The sequence below is a fragment of the Musca autumnalis genome, unplaced genomic scaffold (genome assembly GCF_047663935.1).
Source record: "Musca autumnalis isolate F117 unplaced genomic scaffold, ASM4766393v1 scaffold_2, whole genome shotgun sequence".
Classification (NCBI taxonomy): Eukaryota; Metazoa; Arthropoda; class Insecta; order Diptera; family Muscidae; genus Musca; species Musca autumnalis.
In genome coordinates, this window is record NW_027411755.1 from 182,445,832 (window position 1) to 182,467,134 (window position 21,303).

The window sequence follows — 21,303 nt, forward strand, 5'->3', positions numbered from 1 at the left end:
TACGAATTTCCAAAACTACTTCCATATCTCAATCCTACACTCCAACAGTAATATTAATTCCAAATTTCTTGATTCTAGCTCTACCTGTTCGCTCAAATCCAAGTTGTACCAAATTTAGTACCGTTTAATAGTTTTCGTACATATAAGTACGAATTTCCAAAACTTCTTCAATCCTACACCCCAACAGTAATCTTAATTCCAAACTTCAAGATTCCAGCTCTAGCCTTTCGCTCAAATCCAAATTGTACCAAATTTAGTACTTTTCGTACTCATAAGTACGAATTTCAAAAACTACTTCCATATCTCAATCCTACACTCCAACAGTAATCTTAATTCCAAATTTCTTGATTCCAACTCTATCCGTTCGCTCAAATCCAAATTGTACCAAATTTAGTACTATTTAGTACTTTTCCTACCCATAACTAAAAATTTCCAAAATTTTATCAATCCTACAATTCAGCAGGTATTTTAATTCCAAACTTGAGGATGGCAGCTACATCAGATCACCGAAATCCAAATTGTACCAAATTTAGTACCATTTAGTACTTTTCGTACCCATAAGTACAAATTTTCAAAACTACCTAAGTGCTATGTTCAAACAATAAGCTTAATTCCGAATTTCAGGATTCCAGATATATCCGATAACTCAAATCCAAACTTGGTACCATTTAGTACTATTCGTATCCATAGTACGAATTTCTAAAACTACCTCTATCAACACTCCAACATCAATTTTAATTCCGAATTCCACGATTCCAAATGTATCCGTTCGCTCAAATCCAAATTGTACCAAATTTAGTACTATTTAGTACTTTTCCTACCCATAACTACAAATTTCCAAAACTTTATCAATCCTACACTCCAACAGTACTCCTTATTCCAAATCTCGGGTTTCCAGCTATATCCGTTCCAAATTTGTACCAAATTTGGTACCATTTAGTACTTTCGTACCCATGAGTACGAATTTCTAGAACTACCTCAATCCTACAAGCCAACAGAAATCTTAATTCCAAAATTAAGGATTACAGCTGCATCCAATCACCGTAATCCAAATTGTACCAAATTCGATACCATTTAGTACTTTTCGTATCCAAAGTACGAATTTCCAAACCTTCCTCTTTCAACACTCTAATCGTAATCGTTATTCCGAATTTCAGGATTCCAAATGTATCCGATCACATAAATTACAATTTGGTACCATTTAGTAGTTATCGTACCCATAACTAAAAATTTCAAAAACTTCATCAATCCTACTTACCAACAGTAATCCTTATTCCGAATCTCGGGATTCCAGCTATATCTGTTCACCCAAATCCAAATTGTACCAGATTTGGTACCATTTAGTACTTTTCGTACACATACATAAGTACAAATTTTCAAAGCTACCTCAGTGCTATGTTCAAACAATAAGCTTAATTCCGAATTTCAGAATTCCAGATACATCCGATAACTCAAATAAAAATTTGGTACCATTTAGTACTATTCGTATCCATAGTACGAATTTCTAAACCTACCTCTATCAACACTCCAATATCAATTTTAATTCCGAATTTCACGATTCCAAATGTATCCTATCACTGAAATCCAAATTGTAACAAATTTAGTACTATTTAGTACTTTTCCTACCCATAACTAAAAATTTCCAAAACTTTATCAATCCTACACTCCAATAGTACTTCTTATTCCAAATCTCGGAATTTCAGCTATATACGTTCACCCAAATCCAAATTGTACCAAATTTGGTACTATTTAGTACTATTCGTACCCAAGAGTACGAATATCCACAACTACCTCAATCCTACACGCCAACAGTAATCTTAATTCCAAATTTCAGAATTACAGCTGCATCAGATTACCGTAATCCAAATTGTACCAAATTTAGTACCATTTAGTACTTTTTGTTCCCATAGGTCCGAATTTCCAAACCTACCTCTATCCAGCACTCCAAAAGTAATCTTAATTTCGAATTTCAGGATTCCAAATGTATCTGATCACCCAAATCCAAATTGTACCAAATTTGGTACCATTTAGTACTTTTCGTTGCCATAAGTACGAATTTCCAAAAGTATCCCAATCCCAAACTCCAATAGTAATCTTAATTCCAAATTTCACTGTTCCAGCTCTATCCGATCACTTAAATTCATATTGTACAAAATTTGGTACCATTTAGTACTTTTCGTACCCAAAAGTACGAATTTCCAAAATACCTCTATCCAACACCCCGACTGTAATCCTAATTCCAAATTTCAGAATTCCAACTTTATCGGTTCGCCCAAATTCGAATTGTACCAAATTTAGTACCATTTGGTACTATTCGTTCACATGAGTACACATTTTCAAAACCACCTCCTTATATCAACTCATCTTCTAAACCTTGATTTTCATTCCAAATTTCAAGGTTTTAGCTCTATCCGTTCACGTAATACCAAATAGTACTAAATTTAGTAACTTTTAGTACTTTTCGTACACTTATAGTTCGAATTTCCAAAAACCATTTGGTACACCTTTCTAACTCTCCATCAGTGAACCTCATTCCAAATTTCAGAATTCTAGCTCTGCGCGTTTGCCTAATACAAAGGGTACCATATTTAGTACCTTTTAGTACTTTTAGTACAGTTCTAGTTCGAATTACCAAAAATCCAGCCTTATCCGACACCTTCGGACCAAGAGTGACCCTCACCCAAAATTTCAAGATTCTAGCTTTAGCCGTTTAGTCTGGGCGTTTATTATCAGTCAGTCAGTCAGTGAGTCAGTGAATCAGTGAGTCAGTGAGTCAGTGAATCAGTGAGTCAGTGAGTCATCATTACTGAACTCTTTTATAATAGGAAAATATGTAAGGCCGAGGTAAGCTATGTCACTGCCAGTGTCAGCTTTTTTCACCAATCTGTCCAATATAGACCTATCACGCTTGAGACTGGATCTACACTGGATGTACGGGGTTAGAAGTCATGCGTTTTGGCGCTGAGCGCCTCATTTAAGTCCATGTTGATTTCTCCTAAAAATAAGTAAAAAAGTATCAGTCGTTTTTGCCGACAGAGGTATACCCTCAGCCTGTGTGAACTGAAACATATTTTTCCTAAAACGTGTATGTGTTTAGGGGTTCTTCAGATTGGGCGAATTGGGCCTACAAAGATATGGATTAGGATAAAATCTCAAAAGTTTTGCAGGGGAGGTACCTAAAGGAATGGACCGACATAGTCCATATTGGAAGCGTTATTCCTCTCGGTAGGACATTATATCAGCAAACATAAACATGCCCACGCTGTAAACAGGGCTACTAGGAGTACCTTCGGTAAAAATCTCCAAAGTATTCTCGGCATGAGGAGGCAAAGGTTCTTCCAGTACAGCAACACAATGAGATGCTTTCGTTGCAGTACTTGCTTGGGCGTTACCGTGAGAGCCATCCCAATCACTATCTGGTAGGTAAGCCCGACACATTCAGGCACATCAGGAAGGATATCCACGCTCTAGACGGAGAGGTCGAACGATACAGGAGAGAACCCCTAGATCAACAGGCATATCAAGCTGGTTTAAATAGCATTCAAACGGATGCAGTTGCTAAGGCCAAAAGCAAATATAGTGTGAGGAGCGTTAGCTGCCACGACACACCAGAGTAGTTTTGGCTCAACTACGCTCGGGATATTGCAGTCGCCTAAAATGCTCATGGGCCCGCACAACACAAAACACCTAACTACAGTGGATCTGTGGCTACATCCCATCCAGGCAGCCACTTTCCTGGAACTAGAGGTATCTGGGTCTATCACTAGATTGAACATAAGAACGAACATACAAAAACATAACAATAAACACTGTTACAACAACAACAAGGATTCTCGTACAGACCCTTAACCGCACTGAAACAAAAATATTGATCGTTTGTGTGGGTGGTACGGAATGGACCTATAGGGCCCAGTTTTGAACATACACTAAGTTTGGACAAAATATTGTGTGATCCAAAGTTTGGACCAAATCGGTTACTCCGTTTATTTCATATTGGGATTACCATTTTAGGGAATATTTTCGAACTTTTGTGGAGGAGGTACCAGAAGGAGTGGACCTATAAGCAAGAAAATTTGGAACGATTCGAACTAAGACACCACTTGTAGAGAAGTTTTATATGACTGAAATACTCAGGAAATTTCGCCAAAATTACTGAGGGGTATGTTGCCACCGTTGAAAAATTTTTAAAGTTGCCTGGCAGGGGAATCGAACCCACGATCTTCAGCGTGCAAGGCGGGTGTGCATACCATTGCGCCACGGTGGCCTCAATATCCCTCAGAAATGGCTGAAATTTGGTATTAAGTCTCCCTTGGGGGTATAAAACGTTCCACCTGAAATTTGTCGGCAAAGGTCCATGTCTTCATATAGCCCCCATAGAACGGTAACTCCCGATTTTCGGTATTTTGAAGGTTGTGGCCTCAATATCCCACCGAAATGACTGACATTTGGTATTTAGCCTTCGTTGGGGGTATACAACTTTTAACGAGACATTTGTCGACATTTGTCCACACCTTAATATAGCTCCCATAGAACGGTACCTCACGATTTTCGGTGTTTTAAAGGTTGTGGTTTCAATATTTCACCGAAATGGCTGAAATTTGGTATTTAGTCTTCGTTGGTGGCATAAAACTTTCCACCTTAAATTTGTCGGTATAGGTCCATGGCTTCATATAGCAACCATAGATCGGTTCCTCCGGATTTCTGGTATTTTGAAGGTTGCGGCCTCAACATCCCTGCGAAATGGCTGAAATTTGGTATTAAGTCTTCCTTGGGGGTATAAAACTTTCCACCTGAAATTTGTCGGTATTGGTCCATGTCTTCATACAGACCGATAGAACCTTACCTCCCGATTTCTGGTATTTTGAAGTTTGTGGCTTCAATATCTCTCCGAAATGGCTGAAATTTGGTAAAAAAAACTTTCCACCTAAAATTTTTCGGTTTAGCTGCAGGCCTTCATAGAACGGAACCTCCCGATTTTCGGTTTAGGGTCTAAAACCATTATTTCGATGAGGCACATGTTGCCCGTATGAAAGTGTATATACCCTCGTCCTCGTTATCATAAATGCTGAGGGTATAAACAAACCAAACAAATGTGTGTCGGGCGTTCATTCCAAAAAGTCCTTGCTGCTATTGATTTCTAACCTTTTATTTTGGTATAAATGTTTGAGGGGGTTGGGAAGATGTTCCGTATGTTATAAGGATAGAAACATGCGGCTAGCATACGAAGGCACATAATTTATATGGTCAATTAAGTCAAAGTCGCATTTGTCTACCAAACCAAAAAAATTAAGATTTATTTCATATCAATAAACTTAGCACACATAACGATGGCGAACAGTGGTGGGTGAGGTCAATATTATTCTCGTCCCATACTACAAATATGTAGCTGATTAAAATACATCGCACTTGGACATTGTTTGTTTCGTGGACCTTTAATAATTTTTCTATTAAACATTAAAATCCAAATGGTAAACAAAAATTGTTTGAAAATACGCCCTTCAAAAACATTTTGGCCCGGTAGAGCTTTCCCCTTTTAATACCTATTTAATTAAATTTCAATCATTTATTCGCTATGTAAATGAGTTTCGCTAGTGTTGTGGTATAATAAGTTTAATACATACATTTGTTACAAGGAGTATTAAATCCCAATCATATGGTAGGAACTTCTGTGGATGGTCCAGTAAATTCTGAAATTATCCAAAGTACCTAAATTCCGAAATATTTTTCGTGTACGAAAATACTTTGACATAAATATTTAGCACTGCGCTATAGAGTGTACTGCATTGTCAACCTCTATCGAACGATGTATTTAATATTTGGTTCCTCACAAGTTCTTGATTGTCCTAAATAGCTGTGTGCTATTAAAGTTGTGTGTAAATTATTACTTTTTAACAATAACCTGCCAAGTTTCCCCCCCCCCCCCCTTTTACCTTCCAAAGAATCCTTAGATGTCCTTTTGTTGTCCATGGGCTACTTGTGGCTGATTCAATGGATGTTCTTATTCTTCCATCCATTTTTGGAGGCCATATTTAATCTCCTTTTTAACCATTTCGTTCGGTTATTGTTAAATTTGGTATTGTGTGGGGGGGGGGGGGCTAGAAAGTTGGGAATTGTACATAAATCATAATAAGAGGCTGAATGATGGTTTTCTTTTTTAGTTCCATTCTTTACACGAAAAATAAGTGTGCGGAATGGCTTTTCTGTAAAGGGGAATTGTGAAGCAAATAAATGTACTGCTAATAATAATTTTAGTGGGAGATGTTTAACTTGTTGATTTAATCGAGTATTAATAAGTAATAATTAAGAAAGTATCAGTCAGCTGTGTTGGCGGAGATATACCCTCAGCTACTGACCAAAAAAAGAACAAAACCAAACCAAACTCAATAATTATGACGTATATAAAATATATTGATTTTGTACCACAAGTTTGCTTTAAGATCTGTAGGTACCGTAAAGTGGGGCTATGCCAAATCATTGACATATACCGAACATTTTTAGTAACCAAAATTCTTCATAAAGGACTCGAAATATTAAATTACGTTGAACTATGGTTGGAAGACATTTTTGAAAAATTTTTGGGTTACCTTGCAAAATGGACATTTTAGTATATGCCGGCAGGGTTTTGGAGCTTTTGGGCCATTATCTCAGGAAGTATTGATTGACTCCGAAAAAAATTGTACCTTTGTAATGAGGCTGCTAGAACAACGTACTGAAACAAGAATCAAACCGATACGAAGGGAGCTCTTTAACTTCACTTTTTCCGAATTTGGTGTGGGAGTTACCCGAACGAGTTGACCGATATAGTCCATATTCCAACCTGATACATAACTGGATAAAATAATACGATGTGCAAGGTTTGCACCAATCAGAAACCAACTGCGAGAATTATCTTGCGGATTTGCCATTTTGGTTGGAGCCGTTCTTGGGGCTTTTAGGCCAATATCTCAGGAAGTATAAACTTGCGCAAGAAAAAAAATTGTGCCATCGAAAAGGGAGTCGCAAAGACAACCTACAGAAAAAAAATCAAAGCGATCTGTTAGGATCTCTTAAACTTCACTTTATCCGAATTTTGTGTGGGAGGTATCCAAAGGAGTGGACCGAAATAGTCCATATTGGAACCCGATCTAAGTCGGGAAGGAATAAGACGATGTACAATGTTTAGACCAAATCAATTACCATTTTACAGAAAAAAATTGAACTTTTGTGAGGGAGGTACCCGTAGGAGTGGACCGATATGGTCCATCTTCGAACTTAAACTAAGTTTGGACAAAATATTACGATACCCAAAATTTGGTTCGAATCGGTTGATCCGTTCGAGAGTTATCGTGCGCACCAGCCAGACGGACGGACATGGCTAAATCTACCCCAAATTGTCTGAAACAAATTTCGTCTCTAAATCGTTATTTTCGATGATCCACATTTTTGATCGTATTAAAGTGTATGTACCCTTTCTAGGCTAAAGGCTGAGAGTACAAAAGGCCGCACGTTCGACCGGACGAACTTTTGAAGTCCTCCACCAGGTCAAATCTTCTAAAATATGAACACACTGAGATCTTTCGAGGCTGCTCTGACCTCAGTCGCATCCAGGATTACTGCGATAGGATGTATGTTGTTGCTTGCTGCGCTAGAATATCGCCCAGTATGTCTTCAACTTCGTCGTCGGAATACGAGACGCCCCCGCAGTCTCGCTAACAACAGCAAACGCAGCATCTAACACCACAAGTTGTTGTTCAACGTTCCTGTAATTTAATTGCAACGGTCTCCGCAATAAGGTCAGCGAAATTGTGGACTTTATGAGTCGGAAAAACATCTTGGTCGCCGCGATCCAGGAAACAAAGCTCACCGCCACCTGTAGCTTGCAAACGTTGTGATGGTTACAACGTTTTGCGGAAAGATCGCACAAGAAGCGGAGGAGAAGGAGGTCTTGCCTTCCTAATACACCAGTGACTCATACATGGAATGTATTGGGTAGCAGTAAAGTGTGGTACTGCCGAGGTAAAGCTACTTAATGTGTACATACCGCCGATGAATAGCTGCGCCCTGCCTTAAATGCCCGATATTAGTTCGCTTTTAGAGGGCAATAATCGTCGGGAGCTTTTCATCATGAGCTTTGGCACTTCGTCCTAGGTAATGAGGAGAGGGGTACAGCGATGGCCGAGCAAATTGATAGCTCCACGTTTTGCACAGTGAATGAAGACGATCCTACTAGGATTAGAGGAGATTAGCACAGCTCGCCAGATCATCCGTTGGATGAGAGAATTTTCCGGGAAATCATTACAATTGCAACCGCTCACTAGATATCTGCTGGTCTAATATCCGAAATCAAACTAAATTTGCCAACAGAGTCTACGGGACTAGCTTAGCTAGTAATGAGCTTCGTCGTACGAACCTTGAAGGCCAAAGCGTTAGAGAACTTACTCTTGAACTCATCAGGCTAGTAGCGAAAAAATGGCTAGACCACCTGAAGCAATGTAATATTGGAACAGGATTAAGTAAATTGTGGGCTACCGTTAAATCACACTCGAATCCGAGAAGAAGGATAATAAAATGACTGTTACTTTGAACGGTGTTATACATAGTAACAGATTCGATGAGGAGCTCGTGTTATTTTGACCGGCAGTTTATAAAGCACCCCGAGAGTGATAGAGCGAAGAGGAGTGTGCTTGAGCCCTCCGCTATAAAAACACTACCAGCCGAGAAGATACCACCACAACTTACGATGAGAGATATTGCAGACGTCATCCGAATATCGTCATCCGATATCGGAATATCAATGGTAATGCTTAAGTAACTGGATGAACCCGGGGTTGAGTATTTAACAAGTGTCCACAATCTATCGTTAGCCAACCATATTGCATCAGAAGCCTGGAAATTTTGCAGGGTGATTCCGCTACAGATGCCTGGCGAGGATGCCAGCAGTTGTGAATCGTAAGAACCGATCTCACTCCTGTCCCCAGTGGCAAATATTCTAGAAGCACTAATTGCCCCATTATGAGGAGCAGATTCCCAGTTGCCAACATCAGCATGGATTCCTGAAAATGCACAGGACCACAACAGCATTACACGACCGAACAGTTATGGTGACTCTTGACCTATCGAATGCCTTCGATACCGTCAGAAATGCTAAGGTGTTCGAGGATATAGCCGTGTTTGAAACGTTGGATAATCAGCTAAATGTGTGGATGCCAGTCGTTTGTAGAATTCAGAAATAAAAAGTTATCCAAGGCTGGGTGATGACTACGGAACTGTTTAAACTGTAACTTTCTGAACTTCCACACTGTTCATACGTATGTATGCGGATGATTGTACGATATTGGTGTCGGGTCCTATCGCCGATGACATATGTGATAGGTGAAATGTCTCCATAACTGACTTGGTGCATTTCTTTCATCTGAGGAATATGAAAATATTTGCGGCTTAATCCACTGACACACTGTTCACCATCTGGATTGCTGAAATAAGACTCTCCCTGAACATATTGGTTGATGGTGCCCTAGTTACGACCACTAACCCCAAGATATTGGGTGTAACATTCGACAGTCCTTGCAAGCCACAGCTATTTGTGACAAGATCAAGATCAAAGGTATAGGCGAGAACCTCTTTATTAAGGAGCCTATCAGGTAGGTTTGAACTGCCTTGAAGTTAACGAAGTTGTGCAGGCAGTACAAATGTACTGGGAAACCACCCTCATCTATCACAACAGAAGAACGCCAGCTGCCATGGCAAATACGAGTGGTCTTAGACCAGTCAATATGTGTACGATCCAGAAGCTTCAATTCGTATTAGGCCCGAATTGATGGCACAATACCCAACACATGCCATGCATGTGGATTGGAACAGAACAACACTCTAGATTTCTTTAATTGCCCACCCAAATCCACTCATCTGTCTCCTGATTTTTTTATGGACATAACCAGTCTACGTTGCAGAATTTTTGATTCTGGACACATGGGAACAACAGCCAGATAGCAGAATAAAATATACGCAGGAACATAGTTGCATTGCAACTCAACAACAATCATAGGATAATATGGACCGAATTGCGGTTACACACCTACTGTGTACGACTTGTGTCCCCAACTTTTCTCAATAGAGTTCTAGCAGGAGTATATTACAATAAGACCTTTCTTCGTCCGCTCCTCCGGAGAAAGTACCAATGCAACTCCATCCAATACTGGAGTTTGGAATTTGGGAATTTCGGAAAGAATTTCATTTATCACCAGAAGCCAGAGCAGAGGTGAGACACAACCCCTGCGGCTTATCTCTGTTAACAGTTTTCCTCACGGAACTCTCGCCTATGCACGAAATAATGATCCTAAATGTCAGCATATCATTTCCCTACGATAGAGGAAATTCCTGTGTTGCTGAGAGCAATATGAAAGGACCCCAATTTAACAAGGCGATTTCTACTGATTTGCCCTTGATGTAGGAGTGCTGAGATCTACTGATTTTTTGAAGTCCAATTGTGCCCTGATTAGAAGATCCAGTAATCTTTCCATCGTCTTTAATATAAAGGAAAAAATGCTAATTATTCTATGTGTATTGTTTGACTCGGCTTAGCCGATTTGAGATGTACCACATTCCTTAGGCAGGATATATGCGAGAAACACAGACACCTTAAAAATCTCCTCCAGTATTGTAATCATCAACTACGCTACATTCTGAAGCATTGCAATATGAGAACAAGCTCAAAATCAAGAATGCCACACTGTCTGAGAGCATCGTGCAGACAGCTCTCCGGTCAAGGGTTAAACGTTAGTAAAAATCGAAGCCATGTGGAGTTCACCAAGGTGGGGTGATTTGAATTTCAAACCTCTGATAAATTGGAGAAGTAGCGCAGAAATCTTCTGCGAGGGCCTAGGAATCTCCTTAACGTTGACCTATTAAACAAATTTCTTTAATGCGGAAACGAATAACTAACTGTATGTTTGTATACTTATCTCGGTCTGTTCAAAGTAAAACGTCTATGTGCAACCATTTGAGGATCAGCTTGATCCATACATATTCATTTATTGGTCTGTTCCTTTACTTTAAAATATAGTAAAAGTGACCAAAGTTGTGAACTGCTCTCATGCCAATTGTATGCTTCTTGAAGTAAGGGAACGCTTTACGAGTAAAAAGTGGTAAAACTTGAAGATTCTTGCACGTAAAGGAACATGCCGTTATGTTTTCTACAACTTGTATTTACAAACCATTTAAATGTTAACATAACGAAGATTTTCATGCACATTATATGCTTGTTATCGATAACAACTTCATTGAAAAGGATGCTCAAGACAACAACCCTTTGAAATAATGCCAAGAAAATATATTCACAGCTTGCAGCTATTGCATACGTCAATTTGATATTCGAACCACAATCCGCTAGCAAGCATTGTCACATTTGACAATTATTAAATGGCAAGGCTAGATGGCGCCTTTTCACCAGCTTCTTATCGATGTAATCGATAACACTTGTCAAAACCCAAGCACACTATCGTTTTGCCGACAATGCCGTTTGTTTACAATATTCTTGTTTTGTGATTGATTTCTGACTGCTTCATACTCGTACTTTGTGGAATTTGCAGTAAAAAAGCAACAATTTGTTCTTAAAGAAAATAAAATACCTTAAGATTTCCTTTGTCACTACAAAGTGTAATGGTTTTTATTGCATAAATCATGGTGAATGTAATGAAAGGTGTTCTCGTTGAATGGTAAGTATTGGTGATTCTCGTCGTACAGCTCTTGGAATAATGTCCATTAACTAAGGAACGTCAAGGAGCTTCCAAATAATCCAAATCATCCGGTATACCAAATGCTTTATTTAGTTCACGTTCATCTTTGTCAAATTTACGTTTACACCATGTTTTTATCATGTAAATATTGTCCGTCCAACGATTGGCAGCTTCCAGAATTTTCTGCAGGGATAGGGTGGCGGAGAAGAGGAAAACAGTTGATGGATTAGGAGGGTATTACTTTGTTAGATCTTACAGCAAAATGTTAGTATATTATTAGGTAATATTTATCATTATGATAATCGTGCTGTTGCAAATAAAGAATAATTAATTGACTTCCTTTTTACTTCTTAGGCCGACATTCCTACATTCGGAGTAGTTATTTAGTGTGGATGACTTTAATATCCAAACCTGCCTATTTCATTACAAGCGACAAAAGAGAAACCTTCATCAAGAAATTATCTCAACCCTTGCAGATTTGTTTTGCTCAGCCAGTTATCACATTATATTGCCATAATGTACATGAAGTTAACTTTATATATACAGCCTTATGGCCCAAGACGGTACATACATTTGATATCATCAGAAAAATGTACCCCTAATATGTACGATAAATTAGTTTCAGACTATTTTGAGTCGATATGGCCATGACAGTTTGTTGCAAACAATAACACTCGAATGGTGTAACCGATTCGATCCAAACTTTGAACGGACTAGATTTTTATACCATCCACCGTAATATGGAGTATCTGTTGTAATCACTCTATCGTCCGCAATAATTGAGCTAGAACGCTTCATTTTTGCACCCGAAGATGGGCAGTACGGGCCCACTTTTTGGTATAGCCCCCTTATAACGGTACCTCCCGATTTTCATTATTTTGAGGATTTTAGCTTCAATTTTTTACCGAACTAACCGTTATTTGCCATTTGAGGTTCCTAGCGGACACAATACCTCTCCACTGAAATGTTTTGTTATACCCCCCATATAACAACGGTACCTCCCGATTTTAGGTATTTTGAGAATTTTAACTACTTTCTGACCGAACTACTTGTTATGTGACATTTGAGGTTCCCAGTGGTCACAAAACTTCTCCTCTAACAATTGGCAACATATGTTGGTCCATGTGTTGGTATAGCGCCTATAGAACCGTACTCCCTGATTTTAGGTGTTTTGATCGAATCATCTGTAATTAAACATTTGACGTTCCCAGTTGTCACAAAACTTCTCCAACAATTTTCAACATAGGCCCATGTTTTGGTATACTCCCCATATGACGGTGCCTCCCGACGTTAGGTATTTTGAAGAGTTTTCCAAACAAACAATTTGTTGACCAAACTACCTGTAATTTGACTTTTGAAGTTCCTAATGCTAACAAAACGTCTCCACGAAAAAATTTCAAAATTGGTCCACACTTTGATATAGACCCCATTTGAAGGAGCCGCTCGATTGAAGATTGATGGTATGCGTCACAAATATCTCCACCTAAAACTTTGGACAGGAAAGAAAAGTTATATTTTATGGTGGAGGGTATAATAAGTTCGGTTCGGACGGCCCTCGCAAAAGCTCAAAATTTTTGTCTTAAATGCCGTCTAAGGGATTTTAGTTTTATGTGGATCCTCAGATAATGGCCCTAATGCTTGTAAGTACGACAACAATCGAAAGGATTACGAGATTTTGTCCAAACTCTACGGCTCGCAATACTTATTTAAAACATACAGAAACTTTGAAGGTGGACCATATCGACCTCTTCCTTTCGTTACCTCCCCCAAAAGTTCAAAAATTTTGGTTTTGAAATAACCCATATATGCCCAAGGCTTGATAATGATCATCATAATTTTTAGACGTTTTTTGTATATTTTACTCACAAAAACTAAAAATATTTGTACTGGGCCCCACCAATGTGGTGTCGAGATGCATTTCTAGCTATATCCTTGATGTAGCTTGATAAAGTCGGCATATCATGAAAACAAGCATTTTATGTGTCTTGTATATAGGACATTGGGCATGGGCCACATGTAGTTTTTCGGGTTTTGATTACAATGGTATCAATTCCATCGTGTGGAAATCTACACCTACTGAGATAATGGTCCCAAATATTATAAACTAAAATAGGGGTATATTTCATTGAGGTAATATCTTATGGGTAAACCCAATTTTTTAAACTCCTGCCAAAATAATTGTTAGTTTATTTTACATACAAAATGCCCTCTTGAACCCAGTTCCAAATTCACTTACCTTTGCGTCATTATCTTTTTGTTTGATTTCCTCATAATTAATATTGCTGCTATATTTCGCCACCTGTTTGATCAAACTTTCCTTTTCCTCCTGTAGAACTTGGATTTCTATAGTCAGATTTTCAATAGTCTGGCGATCATCTAATGCCTCGCTGGTCTTTTGAACTTTAGATTGGATCTCATCTACACGATTTTGTACTTGGATAGATTTCGCTTCAACTTCTTCCAATTCTCTTTGAAGTTTCTTCAAAGTTCCACTAGAAGTTAAAGGAAAAAATGATATAATCAAGATTTTCAAAGTGTTTGATTTCTTACCTTGGAAATGACCAATAATATAAACTGCCAGCAATTTTTTCACATTGTACCAGGCCATTGTTGACCAATTCTTGTAGTATACCCTTTACCGATTGCATGACTACACCTTTCTCCTTGGGTGCTATACGTTCCAAATCTTTTAATTGGTAAACATCGTTGGTTTCATGGAACAACTCCAAAAGTTTGGTTTGTTTTTCTTCAGCCGATAAGGGCTTACGTTTAGACATTTTTACATGCAGTTAGAAATATTCAAGTGTATTTTTCTCTGTAAACAAAAAGAAAGGTATTATTTTAAATTACCATATCTTACCTCTTCTTTTTCAGCGATCCTGCTATGAAACAATTTCTATTACATTTGGATGAGAAACTTGCATTGGGTCGAAAATTCATTATACAAGATTTGGATGAAAGCCATTTGTTTATATCAACAGATATTGTAGAAACATTACAGGCTCGTGTTGATGAGCTTATGGATCGCATAAGTTTTCCACTACATGAGAAGGAAGCCTAAACCTATAAACCAGCAATATTACAATAACACTATCTTGTCAAAAATCTAAAAAAGCAACCACCCCCAAAATGACCGGCCGTGAATCGAATCGCATAAAAGATGCCGAAAAGAAACGTGTACTCGACGAAGCTGCCCGCCAGAGACGTGCCCGCAAAGCCTTAGAAGCTCTCGAACAAGATAATTTCCATGATGATCCTCATGCCGATTTGGTTATGTCGAAAAAAGTTCCCAAATTCCAGGATAATTTGAAAAATTCAAAAGACAGTCGTAAAGCAAAACGTAAAGGCCCCGAATATTATCGTGCCAAATATCGTAAGAATTTTGCCCAGCTATTGGATGAAGAAAAACAACTTAATCCGGATCCTCCAAATTACACCAGTGCTTTAGCACCGCCACCATCAAAGCCAGCACGACACTTTTGCGCCGTTTGTGGTAATTTCTCGAAATATTCCTGTACTGCTTGCGGGACGCGTTACTGCTGCATACGTTGCCTGGGTACACATCAGGATACAAGATGCTTAAAGTGGACCGTTTGAAAATCTATATTGAGGGCAAATTCATTTCCTCATTCTTTTTGTATTAGGTTTTTAGTTTTATAAATAAAATTGAATAAAAAGAAATTTTGAGGCCTATTTTGAATCTAATAAGAAAATTATCTATTGATTAATTGGCTGAAATACAGACTAAGGTTTCCAGATCTTTTACAAATCCGATCAATTTAAAACTCCACAAGACTTTGAATAAAAAATAGACAAAATTAAAAAAAAAAATAAAATGTGAAATCCGACAAATCCAAACATTTTAATCTGAAGATCCATTAAGAGATTTGGCTTAAAACCAGTTTAGGGTCTGGTAGCCGATCATGTTGATATATAATACCACAGATAGCCATTGGGGTCCTGAGTATAACGACATAAATTTTGTCAATCCCGAGATATGGGCCTTCAAAGTTCCGTAAATAACAATGATATTTCTTATATTTTTACAGCCGACGAAAACAATATGGCCATCATTGTATAGCTCTGAAGGTCTTGATTGCAACTGGCGGGTGTTGGAAAAACGTTTTATTTTTAAAGGGAAAATTTAACCGAAAATTTAACTGTTCATAAATAAGACTGTAATTTTTGAATGGAAACTAAAATTTTTCATCTGTAAAAATTCGAAAAATAGCATTGGACTTGCCCAGATATCGCATCTGTTCAACAAGAGGGTAGTAACTCAATTACTTTTTATTAAAAGACCACACATAAAGATCAACGCCATCCACTGTAAAAATCTCCCATTATTTGTTTACTAATTCGTCATAAATTCCGTTACGACACTGTTCATGTCTTCAGAGCTACTGCTCAAGTATTAACATCTTTACTGAAAATGCAGTCAGAGTCAAAAGAAAGTTTACACCTCACAAAAATAGTTAATAGCATTATTTACACCGGTATAGGGATATAATACATAATTATAAAATATAAATGCAGTTCTTTTAAGTGTTTAGTGGTTAATTAAAATCCATAAAATATTAGGCCTTGCATAAGCTTAATTATGAAATGAATGAAGATTGATAAAATAACCCTACATTTTAAGAGTCAAAAGGAAGTTTACACTTGCCAGAAGTAGGACAGTTTTTTTATTCTTTAGATTGACCTGCCTTAATTTAGGCTTTTTAACTTATTTTCATCCTATTCGAGTGTCTAAATAGTCAATCCACCAGTATTTTGGGGAAATCCGGTGATAATACCCCATTGGAAGTACAGTTTTCGGGCAATTTTGGCACAAAATAGAGCTTTAATTATCTTTCTTTCGAATTTTTTCGGTAAGCACTCAATCGATTTGAGGTCTAGATACTATAATGAGTGATCCTTGATAAAATATAGCAACATGTTATTCATAAATATGGGCGTCAGATCCCCTTTGGTATAGGCCTCATTTCAGTTCACTAGTGTCATTAATCTCGTGTCAATACGAGTATCTGATATTGTTCTTGTATCCTTGAACCATACAAGCTATTTCTTTGAACCCCGCTTCTGTCAGGCACCCAATCAACATATATAGTACACTCCAAGTTTGATTCTGTATACAACATTTCACAGTTAAGAGCTTCGTTCATGAAAAAATACATTTTTAATTTTAATTTTTCGCAAATGAAAAAGTCTTACCCGCGCAATAATATTTACATTTTTGACAGTCGCATATTAAGCATCTGAGCAACACATCAAACTTATATTAAGAGGGGTACACACGATCAGTTTTGACTGTTATGGTCTGTTCCAGTACTGCAAGAATCTACTAATTTTTACTATTTTTTCGATAACAAAAAGGAAAAATTGTTATCGATCAGTTTTGACTGTCAGTTTTGCTCAAATAATCGGTTGTTTGCTTGTGTGGCCGTTAAATTTTGTCAGTCATCAGCATGGTACAATAATACAGGTAGCATTATCATGCCAGCTGATGGTAACATAATGTGTCAACTGCATTGAATTGATGTCAAATTTTGACACCTTATGTTACCAACAATTGCCGATGCGGTTACCTGTGTATTTGTACCATGGTCATCAGGCAACCACAAAACATGTTGTGGTTGCTGGACGGTTGGACACTTATCGACAATTCCGAAACATCGATAGTCAAAACTGATCGTGTGTACCCCTGATCGTGTGTACTGTCCAACCGTCCAGCAACCACAAAATGTTTTGTGGTTGCCTGATGACTGACAAAAGTGAACGGCCACACTGGCAAGCAACAGATTATTAGAGCAAAACTGGCAGTAAAAACTGATCGTGTGTACCCCGTTTTATGCTTGGTTTACATTTATGAAATCCACTCGATCTCAACTGTCAATTCCATTGGTTAAACGTCAAATAAAATCCAATGGATTTCAGATGAGATTTCGTTTGGCGTTTGAGCAAAGGAATTGATGGGATGGGATGATTGAGTAAAATCAGATGCGCTGGTATTAAATGGAGAACGGAGGAAGTAAGCTCAAATGTGATTGAATTTAATAGTAATGATTGGTTTACATTTACGAAATCCACTCGATTTCAACTGTCAAATCCATAGGTTAAACGTCAAATGAAATCCAGATGAGATTTCATTTGACATTTGAGCTATAGAATTGACAGTTGAAATCCACTCGATTTCAAATGTCAATTCCATTGCTTAAACGTCAAATGAAATCCAATGGATTTCCGATGAGTTTTCATTTGAAGTATACAATCCAAAGAATGCCTTTAAATTCAATCCAAAGCACTGCATCAAAAGCTGTGATTAAGGTCGGAAATGGAGTGCATCCTAGCTGCGCGCTTTCTTGTAAAATTCATAAGTGAATTAACGGGAAAAGATGTACTCCAACGGTAAATCTACTCAATGATGCACAAAATAATATGTGTGACTGTAGTATTTGTGCCATGAATCGACGCTAGAGTACTGCTTTGTTCATAGCTGATCTACTGTACACTTTTAGTGATTGAACTGCATCCGCGAATGCAAACTTTTTTCTGGGTACAAATATTTTCCGAGAAAAAGTTGTTGACGTACCCAGCAACAAAGTTTGGAAGTAGTGCAATGCAGAGTTATGACTTCACAACATCTTTGAAGTCCACACGAAGTTATGAAGAATTCACTCCGTTCGATACTTATTAGAGGCACTAGCTTAAAGATCCCTAGAAGCAAGCCAATTTGTTTATCCCTACAAAAGACGTCGCAGTATTTTTTCCAAATATAAAAAAGAGTGTCAAAAAATTCTAAGAATTTGTTTAAAAAATAAAGAAATACAAACTAAAATTGCGAACATAGCGGTAATTCAGGAGACGCAGATAAGTTTTGGAGTGGAGTTGGAGTAAATTTCGAAATCTGAGCTGGAGTGCTAGGATAATATGTATAAAAACCCTTTGTGCTTGGTTTACATTTACGAAATCCACTCGATTTCAACTGTCAAATCCATAGGTTAAACGTCAAATGAAATCCAATGGATTTCATGCTAAGTTTACATTTACGAAATCCACTCGATTTCATCTGTCAATTCCATAGCTCAAACGTCAAATGAAATCCATTGGATTTCATTTGACGTTTAACCTATGCATTTGACAGATGAAATCGAGTGGATTTCGTAAATGTAAACATAACATCAGATGAGATTTCATTTGACGTTTGAGCTATGGAATTGACAAATGAAATCGAGTGGATTTCGTAAATGTAAACTTAGCATTGGATGATGAAGCAAAATCAATTGCGATGGCATAAAATGCAGAGCAGAGGAAGTAAACTCGGTTACAATTAAATTTAACGGAGAATTTGTATAATTTGTGTATATGTAATAAAGTTCTTAATATTATTGTTTTAAACAAATAATAAATACATTTTATTTATTCTGGGATATTTTGCAATGGCTTGCATTTTTAAACTGCAATCCAAAACACTGCATTAAGATTGGGACATGGCTGGGAATATCCATAGTTTGCCAGCTCTAGTATGTACCCCGTTTAAGGTGGCGTAAAAAGCCAGAGTCATGGCTTCAATCTATCAAATTTTTTGTTATTGTGAATAAATTGTATGAAAACGTAAAAAACATTTTGGCATATTGAAGAATTTTCAGCCAAAATGGAGTTGTTGTTGGTCTACTTATGTGACCTGTAGTGGGATTCTCTAACTCATTTTTTGAGTTACCGCCAAAAATCGATAAAATTAAAACGCAAAATTATGAATGAAAAGTTCAAATAAAAGTTGACAACACTCTTGCTGTCGGTAGAACTTTACGACTACTATTTATTCGTCGCTAACTAACCGACAAACATCATTAATTAACGAAATTGTAAGCATTTTAATTTACCGACATTTGTCGGTAACTCAAAAAATGAGTTAGAGAATCCCACTACTGTAGTGGAATTATGTAACTCATTTTTTGAGTTACCGACAAAAATCGGTAACATTAAAACGCAAAATTATGAATGAAATGTTTCAATAAAAGTTGACAGCCTTGTTGCTATCGGTAGGATTTAGCAACAGCTTTATGCTGGTTGTTAACTTTGTCGAAGGTCACACTAGAGTGGTTTCATTGAAACTTTTAGGTATTTATAGACGGAGTTCCCCACTACAGCAACATTAAGATATAACTCTACTGTGAAACTCGACCTAGGAACCCTTGTTTTCATGAAATTGTTTCAATGAAACCCTCTAGTGTGATCTTCGACTTACAGAAAATTTTCGTTTATTGCCGAAATTATAAGCATTTTAATTTTACCGCTATTTGTCGGTAGCTCGAAAAATGAGTTACAGAATTCCACTACTGGTAAATACATAGATATATTTCTTAATTTATCTTGTGCAATATTCCGTCTGTTCCAGAACTGCAAGAGTCTACTAATTTTTAATATATATTTTTTGGATAATATAAAGTGGCCTGTTCCAGAACTGCAAGAATCTACTAATTTTCACTACTTTTTCCGATAACATAAAGGAAAAATTGTTATCGTAGTAAAAATTAGTAGATTATTGCAGGTTCTGGAACAGAGCAAAGGAAAAAATGTTATCGTAGTAAAAATTAGTAGCTTCTTGCAGGTTCTAGAACAGAGCAATTGTTTTTTTTAACAAATTTGTGCTGTTACTGCGTCGCTTAATACACATTCATGTATAAAAATTGATGTGTTGCTAAGTCTGTGTTTAGACACACAAATTTCTCGGGAAAGTAAATTGAGTTTTTTGGGAGAGAGCGGAGAGGAAAGTGCTCCTCAATACTCTTTCCTACCCCCTATTGCCTAAAAACTGAATTAACTTTCCCGAGAAATTTGTGTGTCTAAACACGGACTAAGAGCTAAAAACGAATAAATATTATCGATTCTCTGGAAAATTCTCAACAGTTATCGATTGGCGACCGATATTTTTTTCTCTTTTCTCTATTGGTCTGTTCCAGTACTGCAAGAATCTACTAATTTCTACTATTTTTGTCGATAACATAAAGGAAAAAATGTTATCGTAGTAAAAAATAGTAGCTTCTTGCAGGTTCCGGAACAGAGCCTATATTTTCCCACAACAGTCAAGTCAGTCAGTATTTTAATTCCTCCAGTTGACAATTTACATGAGTTACAGAATCCCACTACTGTAGTGGGATTATGTTACTAGTTAACGACAGATTTACCGACAATTATCGATAACTGCCATGTTTAATTTGCTTATAATTTCAATTTCGGTTAGATACCGACCAAAATAAAGTAGTCGCTAATGTCTACCGATACCTCAAGTGATGTCAACTTTAGCTCTGTTCCTTTACGTGCAAGAATCTTCGAGTTTTACCACTTTTTATTCGAAAAGCGTTCCTTTACTTCAGTCACAATACAATTCATATGGGAGCATTTTACAACTTTTGCCGGATCTACCATTTTCAAAAGTAAAGGAACAGACCATTTAATTTGAGCTTTTCACTCATAATTTTGCGTTTTATTTTTATCGATTTTTGTCGGTAACGGCAAAAAAGGTTACAGAATTTCACTACTGGGAAATAGATATATTTTTTAATTCATATTGTGCAATATTTGCTCT

At 37.3% G+C, this 21,303-nt stretch overlaps 3 protein-coding genes across 5 annotated transcripts in view; 2 read left to right on the plus strand and 1 right to left on the minus strand.

Annotated features, from left to right (window-relative positions):
• Nucleotides 1-16,984, minus strand: part of LOC141394970 (meiotic nuclear division protein 1 homolog) — a 139,783-nt gene extending 122,799 nt beyond the window's left edge. The window contains exons 1-4 of one of the 3 annotated variants that reach the window (XM_073970214.1): nt 16,929-16,983; nt 14,265-14,529; nt 13,951-14,206; nt 11,604-11,897 (exon numbers count right to left, since the gene is read on the minus strand). In XM_073970214.1, the coding sequence (XP_073826315.1) occupies nt 11,754-11,897; nt 13,951-14,206; nt 14,265-14,491 (627 nt within the window). In that variant the 5' untranslated portion in view covers nt 14,492-14,529; nt 16,929-16,983 and the 3' untranslated portion in view covers nt 11,604-11,753. Of the gene's footprint in view, nt 1-11,603; nt 11,898-13,950; nt 14,207-14,264; nt 14,530-16,772; nt 16,846-16,928 lie in introns of those variants that run through there. The other 2 variants (XM_073970216.1, XM_073970218.1) reach the window with 2 other exon arrangements.
• Nucleotides 11,508-14,811, plus strand: Tfb5 (transcription factor B5). Its single transcript, XM_073970222.1, has 2 exons — nt 11,508-11,693; nt 14,589-14,811. The coding sequence occupies exons 1-2, from the start codon at nt 11,659-11,661 to the stop codon at nt 14,773-14,775; spliced, it is 222 nt and encodes a 73-aa protein (XP_073826323.1). The 5' UTR covers nt 11,508-11,658; the 3' UTR covers nt 14,776-14,811.
• On the plus strand, nt 14,844-15,395 carry LOC141394972 (zinc finger HIT domain-containing protein 1). Its single transcript, XM_073970221.1, has one exon. The coding sequence runs from the start codon at nt 14,844-14,846 to the stop codon at nt 15,309-15,311; it is 468 nt and encodes a 155-aa protein (XP_073826322.1). The 3' UTR covers nt 15,312-15,395.
• Nucleotides 16,985-21,303: the final 4,319 nt, after the last annotated feature.